Source organism: Ictalurus punctatus, chromosome 7, assembly GCF_001660625.3.
Source record: "Ictalurus punctatus breed USDA103 chromosome 7, Coco_2.0, whole genome shotgun sequence".
Taxonomy (NCBI): Eukaryota; Metazoa; Chordata; class Actinopteri; order Siluriformes; family Ictaluridae; genus Ictalurus; species Ictalurus punctatus.
Window position 1 is genome coordinate 5,411,978 of NC_030422.2, and position 27,611 is coordinate 5,439,588.

The 27,611-nt window shown below is 41.6% G+C and overlaps 2 protein-coding genes and 1 long non-coding RNA gene across 5 annotated transcripts in view; 2 read left to right on the top strand and 1 right to left on the bottom strand.

Moving 5' to 3' along the window:
* Nucleotides 1-4,395, top strand: part of nrbp2a (nuclear receptor binding protein 2a) — a 45,589-nt gene extending 41,194 nt beyond the window's left edge. The window contains exons 12-18 of the mRNA XM_017471449.3: nt 78-180; nt 267-317; nt 438-573; nt 771-824; nt 915-978; nt 1,485-1,540; nt 1,672-4,395. Of these exons, the coding sequence (XP_017326938.1) occupies nt 78-180; nt 267-317; nt 438-573; nt 771-824; nt 915-978; nt 1,485-1,540; nt 1,672-1,770 (563 nt within the window). The 3' untranslated portion in view covers nt 1,771-4,395. The remainder of the gene's footprint in view (nt 1-77; nt 181-266; nt 318-437; nt 574-770; nt 825-914; nt 979-1,484; nt 1,541-1,671) is intronic.
* Nucleotides 4,396-6,807: 2,412 nt separating this feature from the next.
* On the top strand, nt 6,808-21,451 carry puf60a (poly-U binding splicing factor a). 3 transcript variants are annotated; one of them, XM_017471451.3, is made up of 14 exons: nt 6,808-6,952; nt 8,867-8,959; nt 9,370-9,478; nt 10,026-10,121; nt 10,486-10,572; nt 10,789-10,860; nt 11,117-11,278; nt 11,380-11,472; nt 11,615-11,828; nt 12,152-12,342; nt 12,654-12,710; nt 18,266-18,374; nt 20,317-20,561; nt 20,684-21,451. In XM_017471451.3, exons 4-14 carry the CDS (start codon nt 10,041-10,043, stop codon nt 20,981-20,983), a joined length of 1,611 nt encoding a protein of 536 aa, XP_017326940.1. In that variant the 5' UTR covers nt 6,808-6,952; nt 8,867-8,959; nt 9,370-9,478; nt 10,026-10,040; the 3' UTR covers nt 20,984-21,451. The 3 variants fall into 3 exon arrangements, with proteins under 3 accessions (XP_017326940.1, XP_017326939.1, XP_017326941.1); XM_017471450.3 differs by lacking the exon at nt 9,370-9,478; XM_017471452.3 differs by lacking the exons at nt 9,370-9,478; nt 12,654-12,710.
* LOC128632998 (uncharacterized) lies at nt 21,335-26,176 on the bottom strand. Its single transcript, XR_008396694.1, has 2 exons — nt 25,070-26,176; nt 21,335-23,028 (listed from the first exon to the last, which is right to left on the bottom strand). It is a non-coding gene; the product is annotated as an uncharacterized LOC128632998 (long non-coding RNA).
* Between the last annotated feature and the right edge of the window lie 1,435 nt (nt 26,177-27,611).

The following is a 27,611-nucleotide window of genomic DNA, read 5'->3' on the forward strand; positions in this document are numbered from 1 at the left end:
CTTTCATGGTGGGGTTTTTTTTTTTCATGCGAAAAATATTAGTATCGTTATTTAAGAACTATCTGATTATGAAACAGATCTGCTTCCTGAGAATTGTGTAGAGGAGAAGACCAAGGCTATAGACCCAAATGGCATCATGGCAGAGATAAACCACAGCGACCGGCCGGGAATCCAGCTAAAGTATTTTTACTCGTGTGTCTTTTGCTACATTTCTGCCCGTTGCGCTTGACTTCTCCCCCCTCACTGCCTTCTCTTCTATATGAAAGGTACTCCCATGTCTCTCCGCTGGAGCTGGACAAGTTCCTTGAGGATGTTAAGTAAGTGTGAAGGGGACGGGGGCTGGTTAAAGACGTGTGGTTTTATTTTGAACCCGTTATTATATCCATTTGAATGCGTTTCCTGATCGTTTTATCGTATTGTTTGTGGTATTTGTTCAGGAATGGGATCTACCCCCTAATGAACTTTGCCTCACAGCGGCCGCATCCTATCCCACGTGCCCTCTCTCTGTCCCAGGAGCATATGGAGACGGTGAAGACTCCAACTCCAGAGCCTCAGGAGACCGAGACCAGGAAGGTTGGCAAAAATGTGCAGTTTGTTAATTACTCAAGAAAGACAGACAGAATATCCTAGTCTATGTATAAACTGGATCTGGTTTTCTGTGAGAGTTTCTATTATGAGAGTTAAATGGTTTTCCAATACGCACTTAAAACCCTCATATTGCACATCATATACCCACATAGAGTGTTCATGAATTGAACGATTTCACGCAGGTCATCCAGATGCACTGTAATTTGGAGGCAAACGAAGAAGGCACCAGGAGTCATGTAAGTCAGCGCACGCCTCCTTTAATTCAGACACGTTGTCCCTCGACTTGACTCTGTATACAGAAAACATCCTGTTTCCTGTCTCTTCAGCTTTCTCTGTTTCTGAAGATGGACGACAAACTGCACCGCCAGCTCAGCTGCGACGTTCTTCCGAGTAAGTCGACCTGCATCGTCATCTTCGGTAGCCTTATTCAGCCTGGCTTAAAAGTATCCACAATCACATGTTCTTGTATTCAATAATTCTTGATTTAAAGTGCTGATGGTAACTTTTATGGTTAGCTACCAGCAGTTATTTATCATTAGATATTTCAGCTTGTTGTAATAATACACCGTAACACACTGCAAATTTTACTATACACGTCTGGCGCATATACTTTGAAGTTTAAACGTTTATAGGGATGTGTCGGTTTGTGCGTGTAAGAAATGCCTTAAAAGTTGTGCTGTGGGATTTTTGAAATATTATTACTTTTAAAAGACTTTTTTATAGATCATACGTACCGGAGAATAATTAGACAGGACTAGCATTCTGAAAAAGGAACGCTGCTAAAAGATATTTAGATTTTTGCTATTGGGTTGCATCTTTAACTGACTTTTTAATTGGAGACTAAATATGTTGTTGTTGTTGTTGTTGTTGTTGTTGTTTTTTTGGTTTTTTTTTAGCTGACCACCCCAGAGATCTGGCCAGTGAGCTGGTCCACCATGCATTTATAAGCGAGGTGAGTCGAATAGCCTTTTCTACAACACAAATGTCTGACATCATTCACACCAACAGGCAGTCTTGTGCACGTGCGCTGTTTAACCAATGATTTCATTAACGACGATCTGATTATGTGCTGATGTTGGACAGGATGACTGTGAGAAGTTGGCATGCTTTTTGGAAGAGGCGCTGGGGAAACACTGGGGCGGGGCTTCCACGTCTCCTTCGTCCATCGTGTTAATGCACTGAGTCGCACCGGAGCACTGTTGTGAAGCAGGGAAGTCGGCTGGAGCTGGTCTTAAGAGAAAAGAAGCAGGGAGCTGAAGCGTTACCGGAAGTGCAAGAGTTTTAAACGGGGGGGGGCACGACGTGAAGTCTTGAAGCGTTAGAATCGAACAGCTCCGAGGTAGCAAGGCTGTACAGAACTCGGACCATTGACATTATCTCAAAACACAACAGGCATGTTGTTCTTTCACCGGTGATGAATCCGCCTTGTATTCCTTTATATGTTTGATAGATTTTTGTGGACATTCTCAGTGCCGTTTTATCATGCTGGATGGTAATACCCATCCTCTATCCAAGAAGTTTCTGCCAAAGGAAAATGCCACAGAAGTAAAGCCTTAGAAGCAAAGAACTTGGAGAAGAAACAAGAAAGGGTGCTGCTGGTACAAATAATTGGTAGTACAAATAGTCTCATGGGTCTGCCAGCCCATGTGTCTTAAACTGTCATGGTTTTTTCTTTTCTTTTCTTTCTTTTTTTTTTTTAAAGATAACTGCAGTGCGTATTTATTTATTGTTTAACTATTAAACATGACTAGAAAGTGTGACTTGTAAAACTCCCAGAGATGGAAACTTTCCCAATATGTGATGTGTTTTATTCCCTGCAAAAGAATGATTGAATAAATGCGTGACCAGGAGCGGATGAATGTACAGTACTGTAGCAAAGTGCCCTTTGGTTTTTGTTATAGTCCGATTGCTTCTCCCAATGTGAGACCTAAAGTATGGAAAAGGACTGGTTCTTACAAAGCACAAAGTGCCTGAGTAAGAAACGAATGTGTCAAAAGTACACCGAGTGGTATTGCCATTAATCCCTGAGCTTGATTTGTACAGATTTGTGGTTCACTGGCAATAACCTTAGACTTGCTAAACTTCACGAGTATGCTTTTTATCTGTGTGTAATCTATGCTAAATATTCTTAATACTTAATATTTGTGTACTATCCATAGAACAAGGGGACACTACGTAAACACTTACACTCACTAGCCATTTTAATAGGTTTTAACACGTGTCCCTGCCCATTCATGCAATTATCTAATCAGCTAATTGAGTGGCAGCAGTGCAATATATTTCAATCATGCCGATACAGACCGGGTGCTTCAGTTAATCTTTAATGTTGATGTAAATAGCAAATGTAATCTCAGTGACCCTGAATATAATGAGCCAGACGTTGCGGATTAAATATTTAGGAAACCGATGATCTGGGACTTTCCTACACAGCAGGCTAGAGCGTTTCCACAGAATGCCGGGGGAGGGACAAAACATCCAGTGAGCAACAGTTCTGCGGGTGGAGACGCCTTGTCGATGAGAGAGATCGGAAAAGACAGGCCAGTTCCGTCTGACAGGAAGGATGCGGTAACGCAAATAACGCTCACTACGGTTGTAAAGAGTGGTTATTTGAGTTACCGTAGCCTTCCTGTCCGCTCGAACCTGTCTGGCTGTTCTCCTCTTGACTTCTCACATCAACTCTCATCGTCAAACAACGAAGTTCTCGCACCAGCATGACGCTAAGATGATATTTTCCCCCATACTGATGTTAACTCAAGCTCTTTATCGACATGATTTTACAAACGGTGCTGCTTCCGCACGATTGGCCGCACGGCTCTATGCGCCGATGGTATCGGATAAAAGAATCTTCCGACCGATTAAAAGTAATAGAGCAGAAATATGTCAAGCTGCTGTTGAAAGAATGGTTTAGTAGAAACCTTTATGATCTAGCAAATGAGTTCTGCCATTGTACCTGGAACGTTTTGACTTGTAGAACACTTATCACGCACTATCAAACGTGACCAAAGTAGCACCATTTTTCTGTGAACTGGACTTTCTAGTCCAAGCCTACAGGCACTTTATAATGTGAAATATATCCCTTCATACGATTTAATAAAATTCATCACGATATGACGTTGAACATGTTGGATGAGAAGGAATCCCTCCATCAAGGTTAAAAGGGCTGTTCTTAGTTTCGAGTTTGCATCATATGCAGCAGTATTTGCAATGTTTGTTCCGTTAAAGCGCCGTTTACATACACGTATATATATGAAAACCGAGTGAGTTACATGCCAAAAGAACACTGGAATCAATACTGGCAGCTGGGGTTGGAGTAGATGAATTCAAAAGAAGCCTCTGGAAAAATCTTACTAGGATTTTTGGTTTGGGTTTTTTTTTTTATTGTATAATTGCAAATCAGTATTGTGGGGTTTTTTTGTTTGTTTGTTTTTTCTCATGCCGTTTATGCCAACGCTATCAAAAATATTTCCTTAACATTAATCGTTTTAGCTTTTTTTTTTTTTTTTTTAGTTTTAGTACAATAATATCGCCCCTGATAAACCTGGATATTTCAGTGATTCTCCTTTGGACTTCAGGGAGATTTCAGTGATAGCACCACATTTGTGAATGGCTTTGGCTCTGAAAGGTTTCCATTTATCTCAATACTTTTGCATGTCAGAACATGAATGTTTTTTTTACCAAGTTTTTGGTAAAGTTGTATGTGGAAGCGTAGTATATGACCAGCCACCGCATCATTTTGATATAATTGTAACCTTTGATCATTTTCCGGAAGGACAGGTAATTTAATTTAAAATAAATAAATAAATAAATTTTTAAAAACCTTCTCGATTATATCCTGAATCATTTTAGCATCAACCTGAAATCCTGGACATTGTGGAAAGTAGCTATAGTATGATATATAGATAAAGGAAGAAATTAATGTGTATAACAATGATTGGTGACATGCTCCCAGGCCTTGGTTAGATCGTTCTCTGTACATTCGGCTTTTCTGATTTATGCAATTTTTATTTTTATTTGTGTCAAATATTGTCTGTTATTCAAATTGCTCAATAAAATCTTAAGAATCATAAAATACATCTGTGGCATTTGCATAAAGTTGTTGTTGTTTTTTTTCTTTTCCTTTCAGAATGGCAAGAGGGTTTGTTTAGAGACCTACAGTGCCCTCCAATAATATTGGCACCCTTGGTAAATATGAGCAAAGAAGGCTGTGAAAAATTGTCTTTATTGTTTACTGTTATTCACAAAAATACTCATCTCTCATGGATTTCAAACAATTGCAAACACGACACAGGTTTATCACAAAAAAACCTTTGTTTAATATAGGTGTGCAACAATTATTGCCACCCTTTTAGTCAATACTTTGTGCTAGCTCCCTCTGCCGAGATAACAGCTCTGAGTCTTCTCCTATAACGCCTGATGAGGTTGGAGAATACACGGCGAGGGATCTGAGAGCGTTCCTCCATACAGAATCTCTCCAGATCCTTCAGATGTCGAGGTCCACACTGGTGGAGTCTCCTCTTCAGTTCACCCCACAGGTTTTCTATGGGGTTCAGGTCAGGGGACTGGGATGGTCATGGCAGGAGCTTGATGTTGTGGTCAGTAAACCATTTCTGTGTTGATTTTGATGATGTTTTGGATCATCGTCCTGCGGGAAGATCCAACCACGGCCCATTTTAAGCTTTCTGGCAGAGGCATCAGGTTTTCATTTAATATCTGTTGATATTTGATAGAGTCCATGATGCCATGTATCCTAACAAAATGTCCAGGTCCTCTGGCAGAAAAACAGCCCAAAACATTAAAGAGCCACCACCATATTTAACCGTGAGCATGGGGTGTTTTTCCATATGGCTACCTCTCTGTGTGCTCCAAAACCACCTCTGGTGAAGTTCCAGTAGTGTCTGGCACAGTGGCTTAGTGGTTAGCACGTTCGCCTCACACCTCCGGGGTTCGATTCCCACCGTGGCCCTGTGTGTTTGCAAGTTTGCATGTTCTCCCTGTGCTGCGGACCGCGGGGGTTTCCTCCGGGTACTCCGGTTTCCTCCTCCCGGCCAAAGACATGCATGGTAGGCTGATTGGCGTGTCTGTAGTGTATGAATGGGTGTGTGAATGTGATTGTGCCCTGCGATGGACTGGCACCCTGTGCAGGGTGTACCCCGCCTTGTGCCCCATGCTCCCCATGCTCCCTGGGATACGCTCCAGGTTTCCCCGTGACCCTGAAAAGGATAAGCGGAAGAAGATGGGTGAAACAGGAAGTCATGGTTGAACAATTTTCTGTTCCTAGTCACCCAGGTGTATTAAAAATGTATATCAATGGGAGTATACTTCAAATATATTTTTCTCATACGTATTCATAAGGGTGCCAGTAATTATATTTAACAATTTTTTTTATATATAAACCTGTGTTGTTTGCAGTTGTTTGATATTCATGAGAGAAGAGTATTTTTGTGATTTTTTTTTTAAACAAAAGATCAAAAGGTTAAACAATATAGACAATTTCTCACAGCCTTCATTGCTCATTTTTACCTAAGGTGCCAATATTAGTGGAGGGCACTATATATACAGTCATGTGTAATGTGTGTAACAGTGTGTGTAACAAATAAAAACACATTTTCACAGCCTTCTTTGCTTATATTTACCAAGGGTGCCAATATTAGTGGGGGGCACTGTCCATTTGGGAACAAATGTATCTGTAACAGCTGTAACATTTAAGCTGGTGGTTCTCAGTCAGGTCTGTGAAGCATAGTGAGAGGGTCTGTGTATTGTTTTCTTTTGTTGTTTTTTTGTTTGTTTGTTTGTTTTTGCAACAGTGGAAATCGCAAACTCACGATTATTAATGTTGTTATATTTGTCATTGAGCTCTTATAGTTATTAGTCTACTCGTCTGGTCCAGTAATTTGAACATCTTTCATACAAACCTCAATAACTCAAAACAACTCAAATAAAACAAACCTCAATAACTACCCCCCCCCCCCCCCCCCCCCCCCCCCCCAAATACCCCTCCTCCCCCCCGAAACATACTCCCATACTGTGGAAGAACAGTAATGGTAAAGTAATATTATACATCTCCATCATGATGTCCTGGAAACTTCTTTCACCCTTTCTAAATTCAACCCTGCGATCTAGATCCTGATATGGAACTGTTTACACTGTGTCATATTTTAAAAGAAGACGAACAAACACGCTGGAGTGAGAGGGAATGGTCTAGAAACACGATGCAGAGGCAAATCGCTTTTATGCGTGAAATCTCGCGAGATTAACCTTGCGACAGTAGGTGCGTGAGATCACAATCTCGCGATATTTCATAGTCTTCATCGCCACCGTATGCGTCCAGTGGGACAGTGTGCTTCATGGCGGTAGCGGTTTTGCGGTAAATTAACCACTTTTTTTTTTTGTATTTTCACAGTTATTGATTTGCTTTGACAGTGCAGAAAAGCAGGTTTTGCATACTCATACATGGTTGTGTTTTCGTAGATAGTTCTATAGTAGGGTTTCGATTTAATTTAGCATGCACGGTGCTAGCTAATCCCGCTAGCTAGCTGAGAGCGGGATTGTGGCCGCGGCCTGTTGCTGCCGAGGTGGGCTCGCTTTTAATGAAAGCACCAGCTAAAGGTCGCTGGAGTTTCCGAAATTCATTCTCTGGTCTGTTTAGTATACTTTTAAAATGTAGTTTTATCCTTTAGCAATAAAGCTACCTGGTTAGGTTCAGTACTTTCAAAAACTACACCCCGTGGACATATGTAGCTAGCTAAACTAACGCGCCTTCATATTGTTGGATTCATGCTAGCTAGCGCTCGTGCTTTTTTTAATCGCACTTCAGTTGAGTCAAATCCCGCCTCCTGCTCGGTGATTGGCTCATAGTTCAATTTGTAAGCACTCGGCCAATGTTAGGGCAGGAGGTTGGAGTCGCCAAGCCAATCATAACGTCGTGGACAAAATGTGTCGGAATACGAGTGGGAATAAAATCTTGCTAGTTTAGTTAGCTGCGCCAACTTTGTAGCTGAATTTTCTGACTGGTTTCATTCATTGGCTTCTTTTTAATCACTGACGTGTTGAAGCGTTCAGTTAACGCGCTCTACACTTTCCCTTTAGCTCTTGCATCTTCCTCGTTAAATTGAATGAGTCGTCATGTTGGTATGTACCGTGCCACAGGACCGCCTTTACAATGACTATTTGATTTGCTGAGCATGTGTTTTGAATAAATCAACTTAAATGGCTAAACATAAACGACATTTTCTTTGTCTGCATAATCCAGAAACATGGAATATTTTTGGTTAAATAATAGCTAACGTTAGTAATAACTGCATCGTGTTTACTCTAATATAACGTTGGACACACACAATACGAGCTCTCTTTATAATGAGAAATCAGCATGATAAATCAGTTAATTATATGAAATGACTGAATTGCACTGACTTTCAGGTTGTACTTTTTAAAAGGGGCATAAAATTCCCAAATTTTACATGTGGGGTGTGTATAAAAGTAGGTGATCCTGAGGATTAGGATGAACAGATCTGTGTTTGAGTGATTAATAGATGAGTCAGGTAACTTCGTACACATATGATATCTTTCTACGTATACGCTATACGTGTTGGTAATAAAACACATGGCACCATGATAGACGTATGGACCTGAGTGTAATTTGGAAAGCGTGGGTATATCCAGAACAGACGAAGGAAAGACGAGCCTTAGTTCTGGACAGAACCCCAGTTTTAGTGTTGCGTTTACGAGTAAGCCGACAACTGGGTTCGAAGGAAATTTGCCGTCCAGACAGATCCTATAAATATTTGTATGCGTCCGCTGTCTCGATTCGTGCACCAGCAACAAAAAAAAGATTTGACTTGATCCTTCCAGCGATTAAAATAAAAAATTTGTAGTTGCGCTGGTTCAGTAGCAACCTTTGGTTACCTTTATAAATGAGTGTCACTTTGTTTCGGCGTCTATTTATTTATTTATTTATTGTCTAAAGTCTATTTGGTTTGGATTTGTTTATCAATGGGGTGAGCACCTGTAAAATAGGAAGTCATCCCAGCACCCCATGAAAATTTAATCTCGCCTGGATAGGGCTTTAGATGTATTCTCTCAGCATGTCTCATTTCAGCATAATTATCTTTGAGCATCAGGGTTTTATCTCCTTTTTTTTTTTTTTTTAATGTCTCGGCTGCTTTAAAAATCCTTCCACTTATAGGCACCTTTCAAAATGTGTAAAAAAAAAAAAAATGGACTCTGCATTGTGCTTCTTTTGTTGAATGACGTATGAATGTTTTCTGTGTTTCTCTTCTAGATTCTGAGCAGTAAATAAACACTAAACGGTCTCCCTGGGTATTTCTTCAAGAGTAACGTGCATTAGGACACCTCAGAAGAGAGCAGGCGCTAAGTAAGTGGTCCACTTTTCCGCTGTCGTTTAAAGTGTGTGTTGATGTCACGAGTTTCCCCGCTGATCCTCGGATCACGGAGAGATCAGACCTGTGCACAGGTCACTTCCGCTTTCAGGGGAAAAAAAGACATTGTTCACCGGGTCATAAGAGAAACGATTCAACCTGACACTTATGAGTTAACGTACGTAATTACTAAATAGTAATTCAGTCAGTAAACATGTCGTGTTTTACTTCATAAGCCTTTAAATGGTAGAAGAGCTTTCCCTGATTTATTTATTTTCTTTGATGTCAGCGCTCTCAGTTTGTTGTCTCTCTATCAAGTATCTCTTGTTCTAAGTAGGTTTTGTGTTTTTGTTTTGTTTCTTTTCCTTTTTTTATGTCGTTTCTCTCTGTGTCGTCTGTGCTGTAGAGCATATCTCTTGACTGTACTATAAATCCAAAGCCAATGGCAGAACAAATTGGGTTCAAACCTCCTCCTTAAGGGGGGCTCTGCATCACTGGAGTTCATTTGAGCAAAGGTACTTCAGCTTTCTTCTGTGTAGTACTGAGTCAGGCAGCTCACCTCATCACACTTACTGTAGCGTTCCCACTTTTAAGGAACAGTGGCTAGCATCCTCCACTGAATGCCAGTGTACTGGGAACTTTTCCCTTCTTTTGATGAAGGGGGGGCGGAGTCTAATCTTGGGTTTCCCCCTTATGAAATCTTTACTTAATCTTTATAACCAGCGTCACCGAGAACTGCGGTGTGTTGCAGTTTTATTTTACCAAACTGATGAACATACCTGTTCAGTTTAATGTCTTTATGCAGCAGAAAAACTCCAGTAGTTTTATATAGTCATGGAAAATGTTCAGCCCATTCAGAGCATGTGCAGCAGCCTGAAAAGCTAGACGTGTGTGTGTTTAGATTCACATTTGTGTATAAAAATGTACCGTCGCCTGAACTACACACTTTTCCTTCCTGAAAAAAAAAAAAATTTAAGCTCGTGTTTGCTCTGAAACTAAATGATCATAACGTTAAGGGCTGCGTCACATAAGCTTCGGGTCTCACAGGTGTGTTCTCCACAGGGAGGCAAGGCTCTGATGATGGAGAATGGACAGAGCACAGCCTCGAAGCTTGGCCTGCCGCCCCTCACCCCTGAACAGCAGGAGGCTCTGCAGAAGGTGACCAGCTCTTTATACACCTTTTCAGACTAACGTTCACAGCGGTGCCTCTGTAAAGCAACGATCCTGTCAGCTTGATTGAGTTGAAAATTCAACTGGTGATAAATGAGGACTTGTTCACTAGTTTGTGTTCTTACGCCTGCCGAGTGCTTTAGTGGAGAAGAGCAAAGCCAGAGCTATGCCTTCAGTACGAGTGTGGGATTTGTCTGCTAGTACTATTCTCATTCTGCTGGCACATGCTTTGGCTTATTAATCACGTGGACGTCCTCCAACATGAGTCGTATCCAAAGAGGGTTAATTTCAGTTATTGCTGATTTTTAAAAAAAAAAATTTGTCTTGAATTTTTTTCCTGGCTTTATCACAGGCGAAGAAGTATGCCATGGAGCAGAGCATCAAGAGCGTATTGGTCAAGCAGAGCCTCGCCCAGCAGCAGCCAATTAACAACATCCAGGTACCTGTAGCTAACTTGGATGTCTTTTGGGAAACCCCTCGTTGTTCTTCTGTAAAGCGTTCATTTAGACGCACAGCCGTAACTGCGTGCAGTTGCAGCAAGTATTGGAAACATTGGTTGTGAACGTGGGATTGATTTATCATCAGCATTCAGAAATCTTAAACTATGTTAATCATTGCCATTCTCTCGCTCACTCCTCCTGTCTTCCCCAACCAGCTCCCAAATTCCTTACAGATGGCCTCACTGACCATGGCTGGCTTCGGTGACCCACTTTCACCCTTACAGTCGGTAAGCAAGAGCAAATATTTGACACTTTTTATGTTTGTAAACCTATATGAACGACTAATAAGGCAGGAACCTGGTCTCCCTCCATTTCTTGACATACAAGCAGTTGCTCATTACTCGTGTGTATAATGTCAGTATGATGGTTCTGTCCTCAGTCATGGAAAGACTCTTAAAGTAAATAGTTTCTTCAAAGTTAATGTTTTTTTTTTTTTTTTTAATCTTTGGGAGTAGTTTGAAGTTTGAGTTATTTTTGTTTCAGGTTGCCGCACAGCGACAGCGAGCACTCGCCATAATGTGCCGTGTTTATGTCGGTTCGATCTACTACGAGCTTGGAGAAGATACCATTAGACAAGCGTTTGCTCCGTTTGGGCCAATCAAGAGCATCGACATGTCCTGGGACTCGGTTACACTTAAGCACAAGGCATGATACCTTATGTGTTCAGTGTACAGGTTTTTTGTCCCCCCCCCCCCCCTCCCCAAAGTCTGACCAGATATTGTCTATCCCTTTCTTTCTCTCTGCAGGGGTTTGCATTCGTAGAATATGAGGTACCAGAGGCAGCACAGCTGGCTTTAGAGCAGATGAACTCGGTCATGTTAGGGGGGAGAAACATTAAAGTAAGTGGGTCTTTTCTTAATATAACTGATCACAGGCCAGGACGTTAAAAATATTACCCGAATGTAGATTTATAAATAAAACGATTACAATCGAGTAAAAATGTCTGCAGACGTGTTTAACCGTTTTAACGTTTCCTCCAAGGTGGGACGGCCAAGCAACATCGGTCAGGCTCAGCCGATCATAGACCAGTTAGCCGAAGAGGCCCGCGCCTTTAACAGAATCTACGTAGCGTCCGTGCACCCTGACCTGTCAGACGACGACATCAAGAGCGTCTTTGAGGCCTTCGGGAGAATCAAGTCCTGTATGCTGGCACGGGAACCCACGACAGGGAAACACAAGGGCTACGGCTTCATAGGTGAGAGCCAGGCCTCCGCTTGTGTTCGGTTGTAAATACTGTGTATGCGGCCGAGAGCGGTCAGTCATAGTGGAATGCTGTTCTCTACATATGTCTCGCAGGGGATAGAGGAGGGGTGGGGGCAGGTTCCTCACATGCTTTCATAGTAAGTTTTTGTTTTTTTGTTGTTGTCGTTATTTTCCTTAGGCTCAGTTGCAGACAATTTGCCATAAGTGCCCTCTGGTAATTACACAGTAAATGACACAGTGCTCTGCCAGAAGATTTAAGTTGAACCTTTCTCTCAGGGCTGTTGAGTCTTATATTGCTATTCCCTTCTTCTCTAGAGTATGACAAGGCCCAGTCGGCGCAGGACGCAGTGTCCTCTATGAACCTGTTTGATCTGGGTGGTCAATATCTGCGCGTGGGCAAGGCAGTGACCCCACCCATCCCGATGATGGCGCCCACCGCGCCCGGGGGCCTGCCCCCTGCTGCTGCTGTGGCTGCTGCCGCGGCCACCGCCAAAATCACCGCCCAGGTGAGCCCTTTTTTTATTTTTCTACCATCTATTGTTAGTCAGGGGAGTGTGTGAGTGTGTGTGAGATCAGCTGCTTCCATTTGGCACTAGAAATGGTTCCTTGATTAAAATAAGGCAGCGTGAAATTTATTTTTGTTTGTTTGTTTGTTTTTAAATGGGCTTAGCAAGGCTGGAGGAGATACATGGTGCTGTATGTAAGGGCTTGCTTTAAGTCAGTTTAGCTTTTGACTGGCATGAAGACAGCATTACTTATATGAGACCGAGCTTTTTACATGCAGAAAGATAACATAGCGTGTAAACTCCAAAAACAGATGGCATGGAATCTTTCCACTCCGGAGAATCGGACAGAAGACTTCCTCAACTGTCTGGTAAATCCTTCAGGCAATTCTGTTCCAAGCACGCTGGTGCTTCTTTGTTTTGTGTAGATTTATAAGTGTGCGGAGAGACTTGTCTTCAGGACCTCCCAGTAATGGTGGTAATCATTGGGCCATAGATGTCTCCTAGATAGAGAATGTTAATTGGACAGTCATGTAAATTCAGGATGCTGATTGGGCAGCTGTAGTTTCAGGTGACTCAAGGTCCCAAGTAGCCCACACTCTTAAGAAATACCAAGGCAGCATTATGCCTTTTATACAGCTGTGTGCCTTGGCCCTTGAGTTATCACCTGCATTTCTTATTTCAGTTTGGCCATTACAGATATGCATGTGTTTAGGCCTAAATCAATTGATTTTAAATTGATGTATCAGGATATCCACTTAATCTGTACTTTTTAAAAATAATAGTCATTTAATAATGAGTGTGACTTTTTTTATGCTTTCACAAGTTAATTGTTTTTCCCATTTCCTCTTCTAGATTGTCAGTCCATTTTACAACATGTACTTTTACCAAGTCTATGCTACAGCATAAATTACTGATCTATAGACATATATATATTTTATATTTAGAACACCCTACCTAGCCAGTGAAAACCCATCATCTGTCCTATGTTGCCATGTACTTGTCTCATATACACATCTATTAACTATTCAGCTAAAAGAATAGTAAATGTAATTGTGTACTATTTTTAAAATTGAGTAGTTTTAAATCTTCTGATTTAGTTTAGCTGGTTTTGTCTTGTCACGACGGTGTTCTGTGTGTCATGGCTTGGGCCTGATTGCATCGAATATACAGGCAGTAGTGGTTAAACGTCTTTCGGATAGAATTTAAATTTAACTTAAATTTAGCTTGCCGTGGTGACGCCTAACTGCTTTCTGCAGGATGTTATGTCGGCTTCTCGGTTTAACTTCCTGCCTTATCGGAGCCTAAACCTGCTTTTCCTCCATAGATAGAACTAAATTATTGTAGTTATTGTATTGTAGTCCTTATCCTGTCCTGCCAGATCAAAATTTGCAAGGCTGACCGTTTGGCAAATAATGAAGCGTGGCACTGTTTGATTTGCCTAATGGCAAGTAAAAGCAAAAGTATGTTTTTGTGAGCTGCTTGACTAAGCAGAATTATCCTTAGCGTTTTGCAATAGTAGCCAAGGAGCTTGAGCTTATTCCAAAAGCGCACAAAAAGAAGCATAAATCTACCTTTTGTAGATGCGCAGGATTTGATCGTGTGCTGCTGCGCTGGAGACGTTGTAAAAGTCATCTCATGTAATAGAGTCCCATTGCCAGTAGATCTGGGAGGTGACTGAATGGATTACAGTAATACATTTTATATATATATATATATATATATATATATATATATATATATATATATATATATATATATATATATAAAAATGCTTGGTAAACTGTAAACCAAAACAATTTTTGACTTCTGCCTTATTGACACTTTTTATTAAATGTAAATAAATAAACTGCAATGATACAGTTACATTTTACTATTGTGTATATACAGTAAATGCAACTGTAAAATGTAACTGTAGTGCTCTCCACTAATATTGGCACCCTTGGTAAATATGAGCAAAGAAAGTTGTGAAAAATCCTTTTGTTTTACCTTTTGATCTTTTCTTTAAAAAAAAATTCACAAAAATACTCTGCTCTCATGGATATCAAAGAATCGCAAACAACACAGGTTTATAAAAAAAAATATATTTTAAATATAGGTGTGCAACAATCATTGGCACCCTTGTAGTCAATACTTTGTGCTACCTCCCTTTGCCGAGATAACATCTGAGTCTTCTCCTATAACGCCTGATGAGGTTGGAGAATACATGGCGAGGGATCTGAGAGCGTTCCTCCATACAGAATCTCTCCAGATCCTTCAGATGTCGAGGTCCATGCTGGTGGAGTCTCCTCTTCAGTTCACCGCACAGGTTTTCTATGGGGTTCAGGTCAGGGGACTGGGATGGTCAGGGCAGGACCTTGATTTTGTGGTCAGTAAACCATTTCTGTGTTGATTCTGATGTATGTTTTGGATCATTGTCCTGCTGGAAGATCCAACCACGGCCCATTTGAAGCTTTCTTGATATTTGATGGAGTCCATGATGCCATGTATCCTAACAAAATGTCCAGGTCCTCTGGCAGAAAAACAGCCCCAAAACATTAAAGACCCTCCTCCATATTTAACCGTGAACATGAGGTACTTTTCCATATGGCTACCTCTCTGTGTGCGCCAAAACCCCCTCTGTGTTTATTACCAAAAAGCTCTATTCTGGTTCCATCTGACCATAGAACCCGATCCCATTTGAAGTTCCAGTAGTGTCGGCACACTGTCAAGTTTGTTTTTGGATGAGAGTAGAAGCTTTTTTCCTGAAACCCTTCCAAACAGCTTGTGGTGATGTCGGTGACTTCAGATTGTAGTTTTGGAAACTTTCTGACCCCAAGACACAACTAACTTCTGCAGTTCTCCAGCTGTGATCCTTGGAGATTTTTTGGCCACTGGAACCGTCCTCTTCACAGTGCGTTGAGACGATATAGACAAACATCCTCTTCCTGGTCGATTCATAACATTTCCAGTTGACTGGAACTTCTTAATTATTGCCCTGATGGTGGAAACGGGCATCTTCAATGCTTGTGCTGTTTTCTTATATCCACTTCCCATTGTGTGAAGCTCAACAACCTTTTGCCGCACGTCACAGCTATATTCCTTGATCTCACCCATTGTTTGAACGTCTAATGGAATTTGGACTATGTGTTACCTCATTTATATACCTGTGAAACAAGAAGTCATGGATGAACAATTTCCTGTTCCTTGTCACCTAGGTGTACTAAAAAAAAAGGGGGATCTCAATGGGAATATACTTCAAATATATTTTTCTCATATGAATCCATAGGGGTGCCAATAATTGTTGCACACCTATATTTAACAGATTTATTTTAATATAAACCTGTTTGCAATTGTTTGTCCATGAGAGCAGAGTATTTTTGTGAAATATTAAAAAAAAAAAATTCACAGCCTTTGTTGCTCATATTTACCAAGGGTGCCAGTATTAGTGGAGGGCCCTGTATAAAAATCCTTTATAAATGTCCTTTATTTAACCTCTAATCAGCTGTTTCCAATCAAAGTTTCTCTCTCTCTCTCTCTCTCTCACATACACATAAACATACAATGGGGTTCAAATGTCTGAGACCACAATGAAAATCTTTAGCAGAGAACGTATGTAAAGCCGAGAACAAAAACGTCCGTTCGAGATTCTGCAATATTTCTAACGTCGCTATTTAAATTTAAGCAAATTTGAGGTACTGACCATGTTTGTACCAAAGGTCAGTTTTATGTCTTTCATTGAAGTCTGGACATGGATTGACTTTTTTTATTTTATTTATTTATTTATTTTTTATAAACACAAATTACACAAGTCCATGCCAGCTGTCCAGTGCAGACTGTCATTAAAGCAAAAGGGACACGTGCCCAAATATTTCCCACCCCCCCCTTTTCAGTGTTTCCGCAGCAGATCACCCATCCTCATGTTGATTTGTGGCACAAGTTTTATGCCGGATGTCTTTCTTGACACAACCCTCCCCATTTTCCAGGCATGGGACTGGCACTGAGGGCGCACTGGCTTGTGCCCTCAAGTGGTTGGGGTTTGTTCCCTGACTGGGAATCGAACTCGGGCAGCGGCAATGTGCATGTGCTGCACGCTAGCCACTAGTATTACGAATACTATGAGCCTGAAATTCATGTAAATGTATCTGCGATTGTACTTTTCTCCCAAGCTGTTGCTGTATTAAATTAGAAAAGAATGCAAAATGAACACATTTTCCCCTAATGGTCTCAGACTTTTGGGCCACACTGTGCGTTTATGTATATATGCTTACATGTACATATGTATATTCTAACACACCTTAATCAGGCAATCAATACCTCTGTAGCTTTTGTATACCTTGTTCAGGTGCATAAAGATCTGGAGGAGAATGGGTTCTGGTATCTACAAGTACAAACCCAATTCGGAAAAAGTTGGGACAGTATGGAAAATGCTAATAAAAGCAAAGAGGAGTGATTTAGTAATGTACTTTGACTCGGATTTAAACAAAACATGTATAAAGACAAGTTGTTTCATGTTTCGCCTAATCAGCTGCATAATTAATTTTTTTTTTTTAAGGTAAACGTTAATTTTGAAATTGATGCCTGCAACACATTCCAAAAAACTTGGGACGGGGCAATTTAGGACTAATAGCCATGGGACAAGTTGAAATAAGAAGGTGATGTGAAACCGGTGAGGCAGTCATCTAATCATAGTATATAAGGAGCCTCTACAAAAGGCAGAGTCCGTCAAGAGCAAGGATGGGTCGAGGCTCGCCAATCTGCCAAGAGATGCGTCAGTGAATATTCCAACAGTTTGAGAAGAACATTCCCCAAAGATAAATCGGTAGGATTTTTGGCATTTCGCCTTCTACAGTGCACGATATAATTAAAAGATTCAAGGAATCCGGTCAAATGTCCGTGAGTAAAGGGTGAGGCCGAAAACCACTTCTGAATGTGCGTGACCTCCGTCCCTCAGACGTCACTGTCTTAAAAACCGTCTGTAACGGAGATCCTGACATGGGCCCGGGAATACTTTGGTAAATCTTTGTCAGTCGACACCATTCGCCACTGCATCCACAGAAGCAAGTTAAGGCTTTACTATGCAAAGCAGAAGCCGTACATCAAAACTGTCCAGAAGCTCCGCCCACTTCTCTGGGCTCGGTCTCCTCTGAGATGGACAGTAGCACAGTGGAATCGTGTTTTGTGGTCTCAACATTTCAAATAGTTTTTGGATGAAACGCCTGTCGTGTTCTCCGGGCCAAAGAGGAAAAGAACCGTCCAAGCTGTTATCAGTGTCCGGTCCAAAAGCCAGCGTCTGTCATGGTATGTGGGCGTGTCAGTGTCCATGGCATGGGTAACCTGCAAATCTGTAAGGGCAGCATTAATGCAGAAAGATATGTAGACATTTTGGAGCAACGTATGCTGCCATCCATTGCAGGACTGCTAGCATGGCCTGCTGCAGTCCTGCAAAGAAAAATCAGGAAAAGAAGACCCTGTATAGTTGTGCAGCTGAAGAAATGCATAATGGATGAATGGGGGAAAATTCCTCTTGCTGAACACCAGCTGGTGTTATTAAAAGAGAAGGTGATGTTACACAACAATAAACAGTCGACTGTCCCAACTTTTTTTTTTGTGTTGCAGTCATCAGTTTTTAAATGAGTATATATTCATTTATATCACAAAGTAAAACACCAAATAATGTTAATGTGTTTTCAGTATTATAGAGGGTGAATAGAATTTTTCAAATGACTTCAACCCCCCCCCCCCCTTTCCATACTGTCCCAACTTTTTTGGAGTTTGGTTTGTATCTGCAAACTTGTTTAATGACGTCTTGCATGCAGCAGGCCCAGGCCTTGTCCATGTGAGTCTTTGTCTGTCCTTTCCTTGTCCTGTCTTGTCCGTACCCTGTGTGTGCTTGTTAACGGGCGCTGTCTGGGCGGTGTTCCTATATGTCCCCCTCTTGTTCCAGGAAGCGGTGGCTGGTGCATCCATCCTGGGGGCAATGACAGCCGGCTCGGTGAATTTGCCACAGATGCCCCAGGCCGTTATGGCAGCCCAGGCCCCAGGGGTCATCACAGGTAGGCCAGGGTCTCACGATTCTGCAGGCTTGACACATGATGGAAGCGTAATCGTGCTTCTAGCATTGTCACCTAGTACGTCTCACATCTAGCATGCCTCCAGTGTGCATGGAGTCCCCGCATGTCCCTCACGTGGTGGGTGTGTGAATGGGGTCCTACAGTTATTCACCTGTAAGTTGTAAGATCTCCGTTTTGAAGTTCTTTGCAGAACCAATAGCAATGCCCGGGCATACATTGTACAGTTTTTAAACTCATGATCTTTTCTGACGTGCCATGCTGCAGGTCTGAATCGATCCTCTATGTACAGCCTATGATTTACGCTGTGTGTGAGACATGACCACTATTCTACCTTATTCAAAATCTCCGCCATGTTTGATCTCGAGGGCAACAGGTACATGCTCAACACATCATAGTTACTTCACTCGCAGTTACACGGTTATATCTTCGGTAATTTGTTTTTCGGTTACGGCCATGTTAGGACATTAGAGTTCTAGTTCTATTCATAACACTATTTTGTACCATTTTATTACCGGTGCCAGGGACAGATTTTGGAAATAAGTTCCTGAGAAATCGGTCCGTAAGACGGCGTGCACAATCCTGTTGTGACATGACGACAAATTATCTCCTCTTCCAACAACTTAATCCAAGGATGTTTGGCCAACTAATCACGCATTGCCACCCCTTGTAGAACATTTTAAAACGAAGACTGATCTGAACATTGTCCTCATTTTGAAGGCTGGCAAGAAAATTAGTCTATAAATTCGTATAGTGTATGCCTGACATTACTCGTTCTAAAAGTTGTGGACCCCTTGGAATTATCTGCATGAATGGCGTCACGTTTATTTATTAAGTACTGCCGGTTAAAAATCTCCGTGGTGTTCTGTTTTATTAATAATCACGCCTTCTAATATACTATTTTAGAAGCCAGTCATGCAGACGTGCACATAATTCCAGAAACTTTTTTTTATTTCTTTCCACTGTGCAAACAAACTTTGAAGCACTTGTTGTGTTTCTTTGGGCGTGATTATCTTTACCGTGGTACTGTAATGAGTGTATTGCTGTGCCGTAATGTCTTGTATTGAAGCCGGGGGTACTCAGTTTTATACTGTTATTTGATGTAGTCCTTTTAATATCCTGTTAAAACATGCCAGGCTAGCTTGTGTTCAAACCACTCTCTTCCCCAGGTTTCTTTAGTTTTCTACTCAGTTATAGTTGAATATGGTCTGTCGTAGGACCTGTCCACTAATAGATTCTGTTTTATTTTCTCTCTTCTCTCTCTCTCTCTCTCTTTCTCTCTTTCTCTATATTCCCTTCCCTGTCTTTACTCTCCACAATCACCCTGAACGTGGCCTCTTATTCCCCCCCCAACCAACCAAGTGTGAAGAGGATTGTTTCTAGCCCCTCCCCTCATAATCAAATCTCTCATTCTCATTGGCCAGTGAGTGCTGTATATTATTATGGAGTTGATCTGGGTAACATTTCATCTGAACAGACTGACATGAGGGGGGGGAAGAACTCTTAATGGTACAGGGATGTGTGGAGTTCGTCGGTCCGTGAGGAGGAAGACTGACCCCATTTTCTCCACCCCCATTTGTAAATCTACATCTGATGTCCCTTTTTTTTTTTTTTTTTTTTTTGCAATATTTGTTTTTAAAGTATTTACTTGCTTACTATTAGTCAATGAATGTATTCAGAGGCAAGTAGCTAGCGCTAAGTAAGTCACCAGCTGCCATTCTTTTCCTTTCGTTTTAATGATGCTTTTAATGATTTTCTAAAACAGTGTAAATATGTAAAGGAAATCTTTTAAGGCAGAATGGTGATCAGGCTTTTTTTTTTATTTTATTTTTTTTATTTTTTATTTTCACGTAACATTTCAGTGGACTATTGTAGGTGTCCTGGGGCTCTGTGTTGTACTTGGTGTCTAACTGCTCCTACTCTGCAGGCGTGACTCCAGCACGGCCTGTGATACCCCAGGTGGGCTTGGTGAACCCTGTCCTGGCCTCTCCGCCGGTGATTTCCGCTGCTGTTGCTGCCGCACAGGAGGCCAAGGAGAAGATGGATAAGGAAGAAGAGGAAGCAGCCCTAGATGGCACGGGTCAGGAGATGCTCAGCGAACAGGAGCACATGAGTATCTCGGGCAGCAGCGCCAGACATATGGTCATGCAGAAACTGCTGAGGAAGCAAGAGGTGAGGCTTTGTGCTGCTAAATGTTTGTTCATGACCACATTTCAATAGGAGTGGGATTTCAATGAGTACTAACCGCACCAGTTATGAGGAGTTTGTTAAACACTGCTCCTCTCCACCCACAGTCGACGGTTATGGTGCTCAGGAACATGGTCGGCCCTGAAGACATAGACGACGACCTGGAAGGTGAGGTAACGGAAGAATGTGGAAAGTTTGGTGCTGTCAACAGAGTGATTATTTACCAGGAGAAGCAGGGTGAAGAGGAGGATGCCGAGGTCATCGTTAAGATCTTTGTGGAGTTTTCAGCAGCGTCCGAGATGAACAAGGCCATTCAGGCGCTTAACAACCGCTGGTTTGGAGGTCGAAAAGTCATAGCCGAGGTTTATGATCAGGAGCGGTTTGACAACAGTGATCTCTCGGCATAGACTGAAAAAAAAAAAAAAATCCAACCCCTTCTTCAGTGACCTGTTCTCTTGTTTTTCACACACACACACTTACAGCTGCTGACCACTATTCCCAGTGGTGCAGGCCTCACTTTTTAACCTGTAATTATTTTTTATTGATGTTAATATTAATATTATTACCGATCCTGTTTGGGGACACACACAAACAAACGCTCATGGATTTTCTTTTTTTTTTTTTTCTTTTTTTTTTCTTCTTTTTTTTCTTTTTTTTTTTTAAATCACTGTTGTGTACTGTGAAGGACTGGAAATGTTTTTTGTATTGGTTCCACAATCCCCGCCCACCCATTTCAGTTATAGTTTGGATTAGTTAAAAAAAAAAATATTTTTTTTTTTTGTTTAATTCAAAAATTACTTTTTTTCAGAAGATTCATTATCTTGCTATTAAACTTTTGGTTCCAAATGTCCAGAAAATAAATTCTTCAAATATGACCCTTTCTGTGTTTGATGACCATCACTTTGCTAAATGGCTTGACTGGTGTCTGTGGTGTCGAACCCGGTGTTCCCTTCCGACGCTATGAATACCTGAACATACTGAAGTCGATATCAAGGCTATAGAGAGAGGCTCTATAGCCAAAGCAAAGAGAAGGGGTGAGAGTGGGCAGCCCTGACTGGTGCCACGAGACAAGAGAAATGGGGCGATGGTTCCGAATTCGTTTTCAAGCTGAGGGGGAATTATAGCAGACGTATCCGTGAAATTCGTTTGGGGCCGAAACCAAATTTTTGTAAAACTGTAAATAAATAATCCCGTTCCACCCGATCAAAAGCCTTCTGTCTAGTGAGAGAACCATTTCTGGCATTGGAGAGCTAGATGGAGTGAAGATCATATTTAAAAGTCTGCGTATATTGGATGACAACTGATGACCCAGTGTAAAGCCAGTTCGATCATCTGATATAAGGGCTGAAAGACGAAGCTCTAAGCGTTTAGCCAATACTTTAGCTAATAATTTGACATGGTTATTAATTAGGTCTGTAACTGCCACAAAATTTAGGGTCGTTTAAGCGGGATAGATGAGTGGAGAACGTTTTAAATTCTATAGGGAAGACATCCGGATCAGGAGTTTTATTATTATTCATGGTTAAGATACAAGATGCTAATCTCCTCCAAGCTGAGAGGCTGATCTAGGCTACTGGCTAATGTCTGAGTTTATCTTTGGGTAGAAATTGAAGAAGGGAAAAAAAAAGTGTATACTGTGTGCACCACAAAAACACAACTGTCGGAGACTTATGAATTGAGGGGATGTAGAGGACGGAGCGGAGAGGACGGAGTGTGGATTATGGCTTAATTCACATGAGCGTCATGAAGATAAACTGACCATTGGCTTTAAATGATCCCTCATTTTATTCGACAACACTTTTAAGCAGCATGTTGAGCTCAAGAGCTCTTTTTGTCAGCTCAGCTATCACGTACTCGGAGGACAGCAGGTGCACTTTAACTTTTTAAGTGCAGCTAGCTGCCTTTTGCTGAAAGGTGGTTTGAGGGTAAATTACCTCTTGTACTGTGACAGGAGCAAAAAACAAAACTTGAGGTAAAAGACATGTAAGGCCTTCACCTTGGGTTAAATAAATAGACTGATTTGGCAGTTGTTAACATTCTCATAGTGCTATTACTCTGTCATGTTTGAATTGAGTCACAGCTGTAACTCTCACTCTGTGCTCTAATACCCTTAAAGTGAACAGAGAACAGTGTGGGCAGCACTCGGGATTAGCGAGCGTAGCTTGTGTGTCTAACTCCCAGACACGTGATTCACAGGGGTAGAGAGTCGTTGGAAGAAATCATAGACCCACACACACGCATGGGCGAGAGGGATCTTTTCCCTTTGCTGCGCTACTGAAAGGGCTTGTAGTTGCTATGACAGAGATGCGAACACCAGGAAATAAAAAGGAGCTGTGACCACCTCTAACTGTCCCAGAGAGCATAGGTTACCAGGATGTCCGATGAGTTTTCACCTCTGTCTGCTCGCACGAACCTCATAGAACACACACTGAGACTCCTCCATACCGGTTGCCTGAACACAAAAAAAGTGGCTCAGGATTAACTCAAGGTTATGCGAGATATGGGAATAATTGAAGAGTCCCACAGTGACTGGAACAGCCTGGTGGGTTTGGTGCCCAAGACTGATGGGTCAGTCCGTTTTTGTGTGGATTTTAGAAAAATCAACGCAGTGTCTAAATTTGATGCGTATCCGATGCCCATCGGTTAGGTGTGGCTCGGTTTTATTTGACACTGGATTTAACCAAGGGAGGGGTATTGGCAGCTTCCCTTGACTCCAATATCTTGTGAAAAAAGTCACTTTTCCACTCCAGTTGGGTTGCACCAGTTACCACCAGGTGGGGCGGGGGGAGGGGGCGTGGTCGTTAGCGTAAGGCCAGACAGCTCCCCGGCCTGAGTTGGGTGGTGGGGTATGTGGTGGCAGGGCCATGGTCAAGTGTCAGCTGTGGATGGAGAGGACGTGGGTCGCACCAGCAGGAGATGATTCTCACCTGTGTCTTATACGGTAGACATTAGGTGAGGCAATTTTTTCTCCCAGTACAAATATGTTTGAGTACACTGCATAAGTCTCTATCTGTTTTTAGAACTGAACAGTATATTTTACAGAGACTACACATGTATAATGGGCATGTAGAAAAAGTTTACAACCTTTAACAATGCTGCAAAGAACACATTTGATTTTTTCTTTCTTTTCTATTTAAAGGTTAATTCCAAGTTCCATTGTCAAGGTTGAGGTTCTTTACACAGTTTAATCATAACACAGTTTAATCGTAATCCCATAACATAATACATCAGCTTGTATTTTACACTTAAGTAAGAAATAACGGTAGGGCTGAGGCTACATAATCCTGAGATCTACATCTCCTACAACAGTGGATATTTCTCTGTACCGTCACACACAGACATGAGGGGTGTGACGATCCGACGAACCGATGTATCGATGCCATGCGCAAACATCGATGCACGTATCATTTTTAAGATGGACCATAGCCGGAGTGGCTAACTGGGATTACTGACTTACTGAAATACTTCATACTTGCTTGAATGAAAACCAACTTAAAAAAAAAAAATTTATCAATGCCAGGCCCCTGAATCGATCGACTGAATCGAAAACGCGCAAATATCGAATCACTGGCGAAAAGAATCGATATATTAGATCGTATCATCATGAAACGTGCAATTTACCCCCTAATAAACATACGGGCGCAACCATCAACTTGAGTAAGAAAATCGCAAGCCATCAATAAGGTAAGCCTCAACTAAAAATAAATGAATATAAACTTTTTTTTTGTTAGAGAGTAATTCTTGTAGATGTCAACAACAGGCGACGTAATGACGTAACGTAATATATATATTGTGATTATTCACGTCGTGATCCTGTGGATATCGTTATTAAAGTACTGTTATGAAACTGACTGAATGCACTGGGACTTGCTGTACCGAGTAGCTGACTGGACAGTGAAGTGCACCTATTATGCTTTTTTCAGATATTACCTTTCATGTAGTGTGTATACAGAGCTGTTTGTGAATGTAAAAATAAAAAAAATCAAAGCGCACGACAAACTGAGTTATCGACTCCCAAAAGAAGGAACCGATTCTGAACAGCTGAATTGATTCGTTAGTGATTCCAGACTTAATTCCTGTACTAACCTACGTAGGTTTGTAACAAAAAGCCCCGCCTCTGGTCTTCATCGGCTGCTCGCTGACAGCGGTAGACCAATCACGACAGACTGGGACGTCTGACCAATCAGAGCAGAGTATGCTCTCTGAAAGGAGGAGTTTAGAATGAATCATTGAACGAGTCATTTGTGACACTGTGTGTGGAAAAAACGCTGCAGTTTAAATGATGAGCACGTTAAAGTGTTTTTGATGTCGGATGCGTGTAAATCTATTATACGAGACGTTTAAAACAAAATTATGCAAAAAAGTTATTATGAAAACCATAATAGGTGCACTTTTAAATCCTCCTCCATGTGAAATAAATGAAACGCCTCACCAAAGCATAATGAACTCATTACTATGGCATCACCATACAGTATATCGCGTTGTATACAAACCCTTAAGACGGACAGCTGGACAGTCAGTGCGTTCTTTACACTTTAATGTGAAAGAAATTGTCATGCGCGCCTCCCCGGTCTCCGCCATCTTCCCGGAAGTCAACACTGGCGAACAGGAAACACGTCAGAGTCAAGGGAGCTGAAGGCTCGCGCCGAAGTGTGGGCTGTAGACGTTACTGCAGGGTTGATGCATACAGTATCACTCTTTCCATCCATCCATCCATCCATTATCTATACCGATTATCCCCGTGGTTTTCAAAGTGTGGGCCGTAGCCTGGGCCGCCAGGGGGCGCCCGGGGTGCCTCAACAATTTGGTGTGAAAATAAATAAATACATGAATCTCACTCTCAGACATACGCTCATACGCTACATGTACACTCAGACTATACACACACACACACACACAATCAATTCCTAATGTAATGTAAAGATGAAAGGGGGATATATTCTGTATTTTTAATGTGTTTTAAAGACATTTTGCAAAAGGGGGGCCTCGGTCAAATGTTAATGCCATTTGGGGGCTCTTGCCCTGGAAAAGTTTGGGAACCCCTGGATTATCCTATAGGGTCACAGGAACCTGGAGCCTATCCCAGGGATCATGGGGCAGAAGGCGGGGTACACCCTGGACGGGGTGCTAATACATATCAGGTGTGAACTCCTTTAATACTGTTTAAAAAGCATCTCAGGGAAATTCCTCAAGAAACCGGGTGAGAAAACGCTCAGAATACATTTCTGGAAATTCTAGGCGAAAAGGGCGTCTACTTTGAAGATGCTAAAATATTAAATTATTCTGATTTATTTTGGATTTTTTTATTTTTTATTTTTTATCACAACATAATTCCCATAGTTCCATTTGTGTTACTCCAGAGTTTTGATGATTTTATTATAATCCTAGCGTTAGATTGAGTGCATCTAAACTTTTGAGCAGTAGTGTCGGTCAATGTTCTATCGATTTGCTTGCTTTTCTAGATGTTGCGCAATCATGGGGCAGCACACTAACTGTCCCACTTAACCCCATAAAGTTCTGATTGCTCACAGCGGTCAAAAATGGGAACTGCAATACGCACTAATTGAGGACCACTGGGGTGTGAATCACTCTGCCCTATGCTCGCTGTAGTCACATTTTCAGTGGAGGAGGAGAAGAAACAGAATATTAATGGCAGGTTTGCCTGAGTGGGCTAGTTTAAAAATACTTTGTGGCCACCAAGAACTTGTTTTCGAAGTGGGGCCCCAGCAAACACAAACACGCTTTCGACACAGTCAAGCGAACCCCCGCCGTTTAAATGAAAGCTACAGTTAGTCGAAAAGAGGCTTGATCATGACGAAAAAAATCATCAACGTCGAATAAACCTAAAAAAGTAGCTTGAACAATGTTAACATTCTTGAAACGCTATATTACTTTGAAATTATGCGAAAAATAACTGATTAATGAAGTTACTGCTGTGTAATTTCAAAGAAATGCATCTAGATGCGATTGTTCACTATTCTAACGATTCATTTTTATTTCATTTTTTACGGGAATACGAAATCTCTTGAATACGAAACCAAAACATACGAAGCTAAGCACGCGCATGCGCAGATATTGTCCCTAAACCACGTTGGATTTCATCGTATAGGCTACATCTTGAACTGGAATGTTTGTGTTATATATGAATGGATTGTTAAATAGATTATACTCTAGGCATTTCCATGACGTGTAAAAATGTTGTTTATTTTATATACCTGAATAAAAAAGTCCCAATCCCTTCGTTGCTAATATGTGGTCGAAATCGCGTTTAATAAAACGTGTAGTGAGGAGCTGAGAGAGAGTTGCCCCTCCCCCACAGGGAAAACTACATCTTTCCCCCTGGAGTTCATTCTCTCACAGCCTCATCTGAGTGGAGCAGCAGAGCTGGGCACTAACTCAAGGCAAGTAATGTTTTTTCTCCTTATCTTTACACATAGTTATAAATCTGTTATGTAGTTTAATTAAATTAAATCCTTAAACAGCGCTTCAGCTATACAGTTTAAAGAGGAGACAGCTAACTAGCGGTTAGCCCCAAGATTAAATCTACGGAAAATGATTTAAGCTGTGATGTAGAGAGTAGATACTTCCATCCATCCATCTTCTATACTGCTTTATCGTTTTCAGGGTCACAGGGAACATGGGGCACAAGGCAGGGTACACCCTGGACAGGGTGCCAATCCATCACAGGGCACAATCACACACACACACCCATTCATACACTACGGACACTTTACACACGCCAATCATCCTACCATGCATGTCTTTGGACTGGGGAGGAAACCGGAGTACCCGGAGGAAACCCCCGCAGCACGGGGAGAACACACAAACTCCGCACACACAGGGCCCCGGTGGGAATCCAACCCCCGACCCTGGAGGTGTGAGGCAAACGTGCTAACCAATAAGCCACCGTGCACTTCTTTTGTTTAAATTATCTAAAAATCTAACTAAAAATCTATCTAAAATCTAACACGTTAAAGTTCAAGGCTCAAGGTTTACTTCTTCCTGTGGACCGTTTTGTTTTTATTTTTACACCCA

Bases quoted from the DNA above. Each gene is read 5' to 3' on its own strand.
- puf60a (XM_017471451.3), top strand. From the start codon at position 10,041: ATGATGGAGAATGGACAGAGCACAGCCTCGAAGCTTGGCCTGCCGCCC. The intron at 11,279-11,379 runs GCATGATACCTT...TTCTCTCTGCAG, and splicing joins CGGTTACACTTAAGCACAAG to GGGTTTGCATTCGTAGAATA. The intron at 12,711-18,265 runs GTAAATCCTTCA...CTCTTGTTCCAG, and splicing joins AAGACTTCCTCAACTGTCTG to GAAGCGGTGGCTGGTGCATC.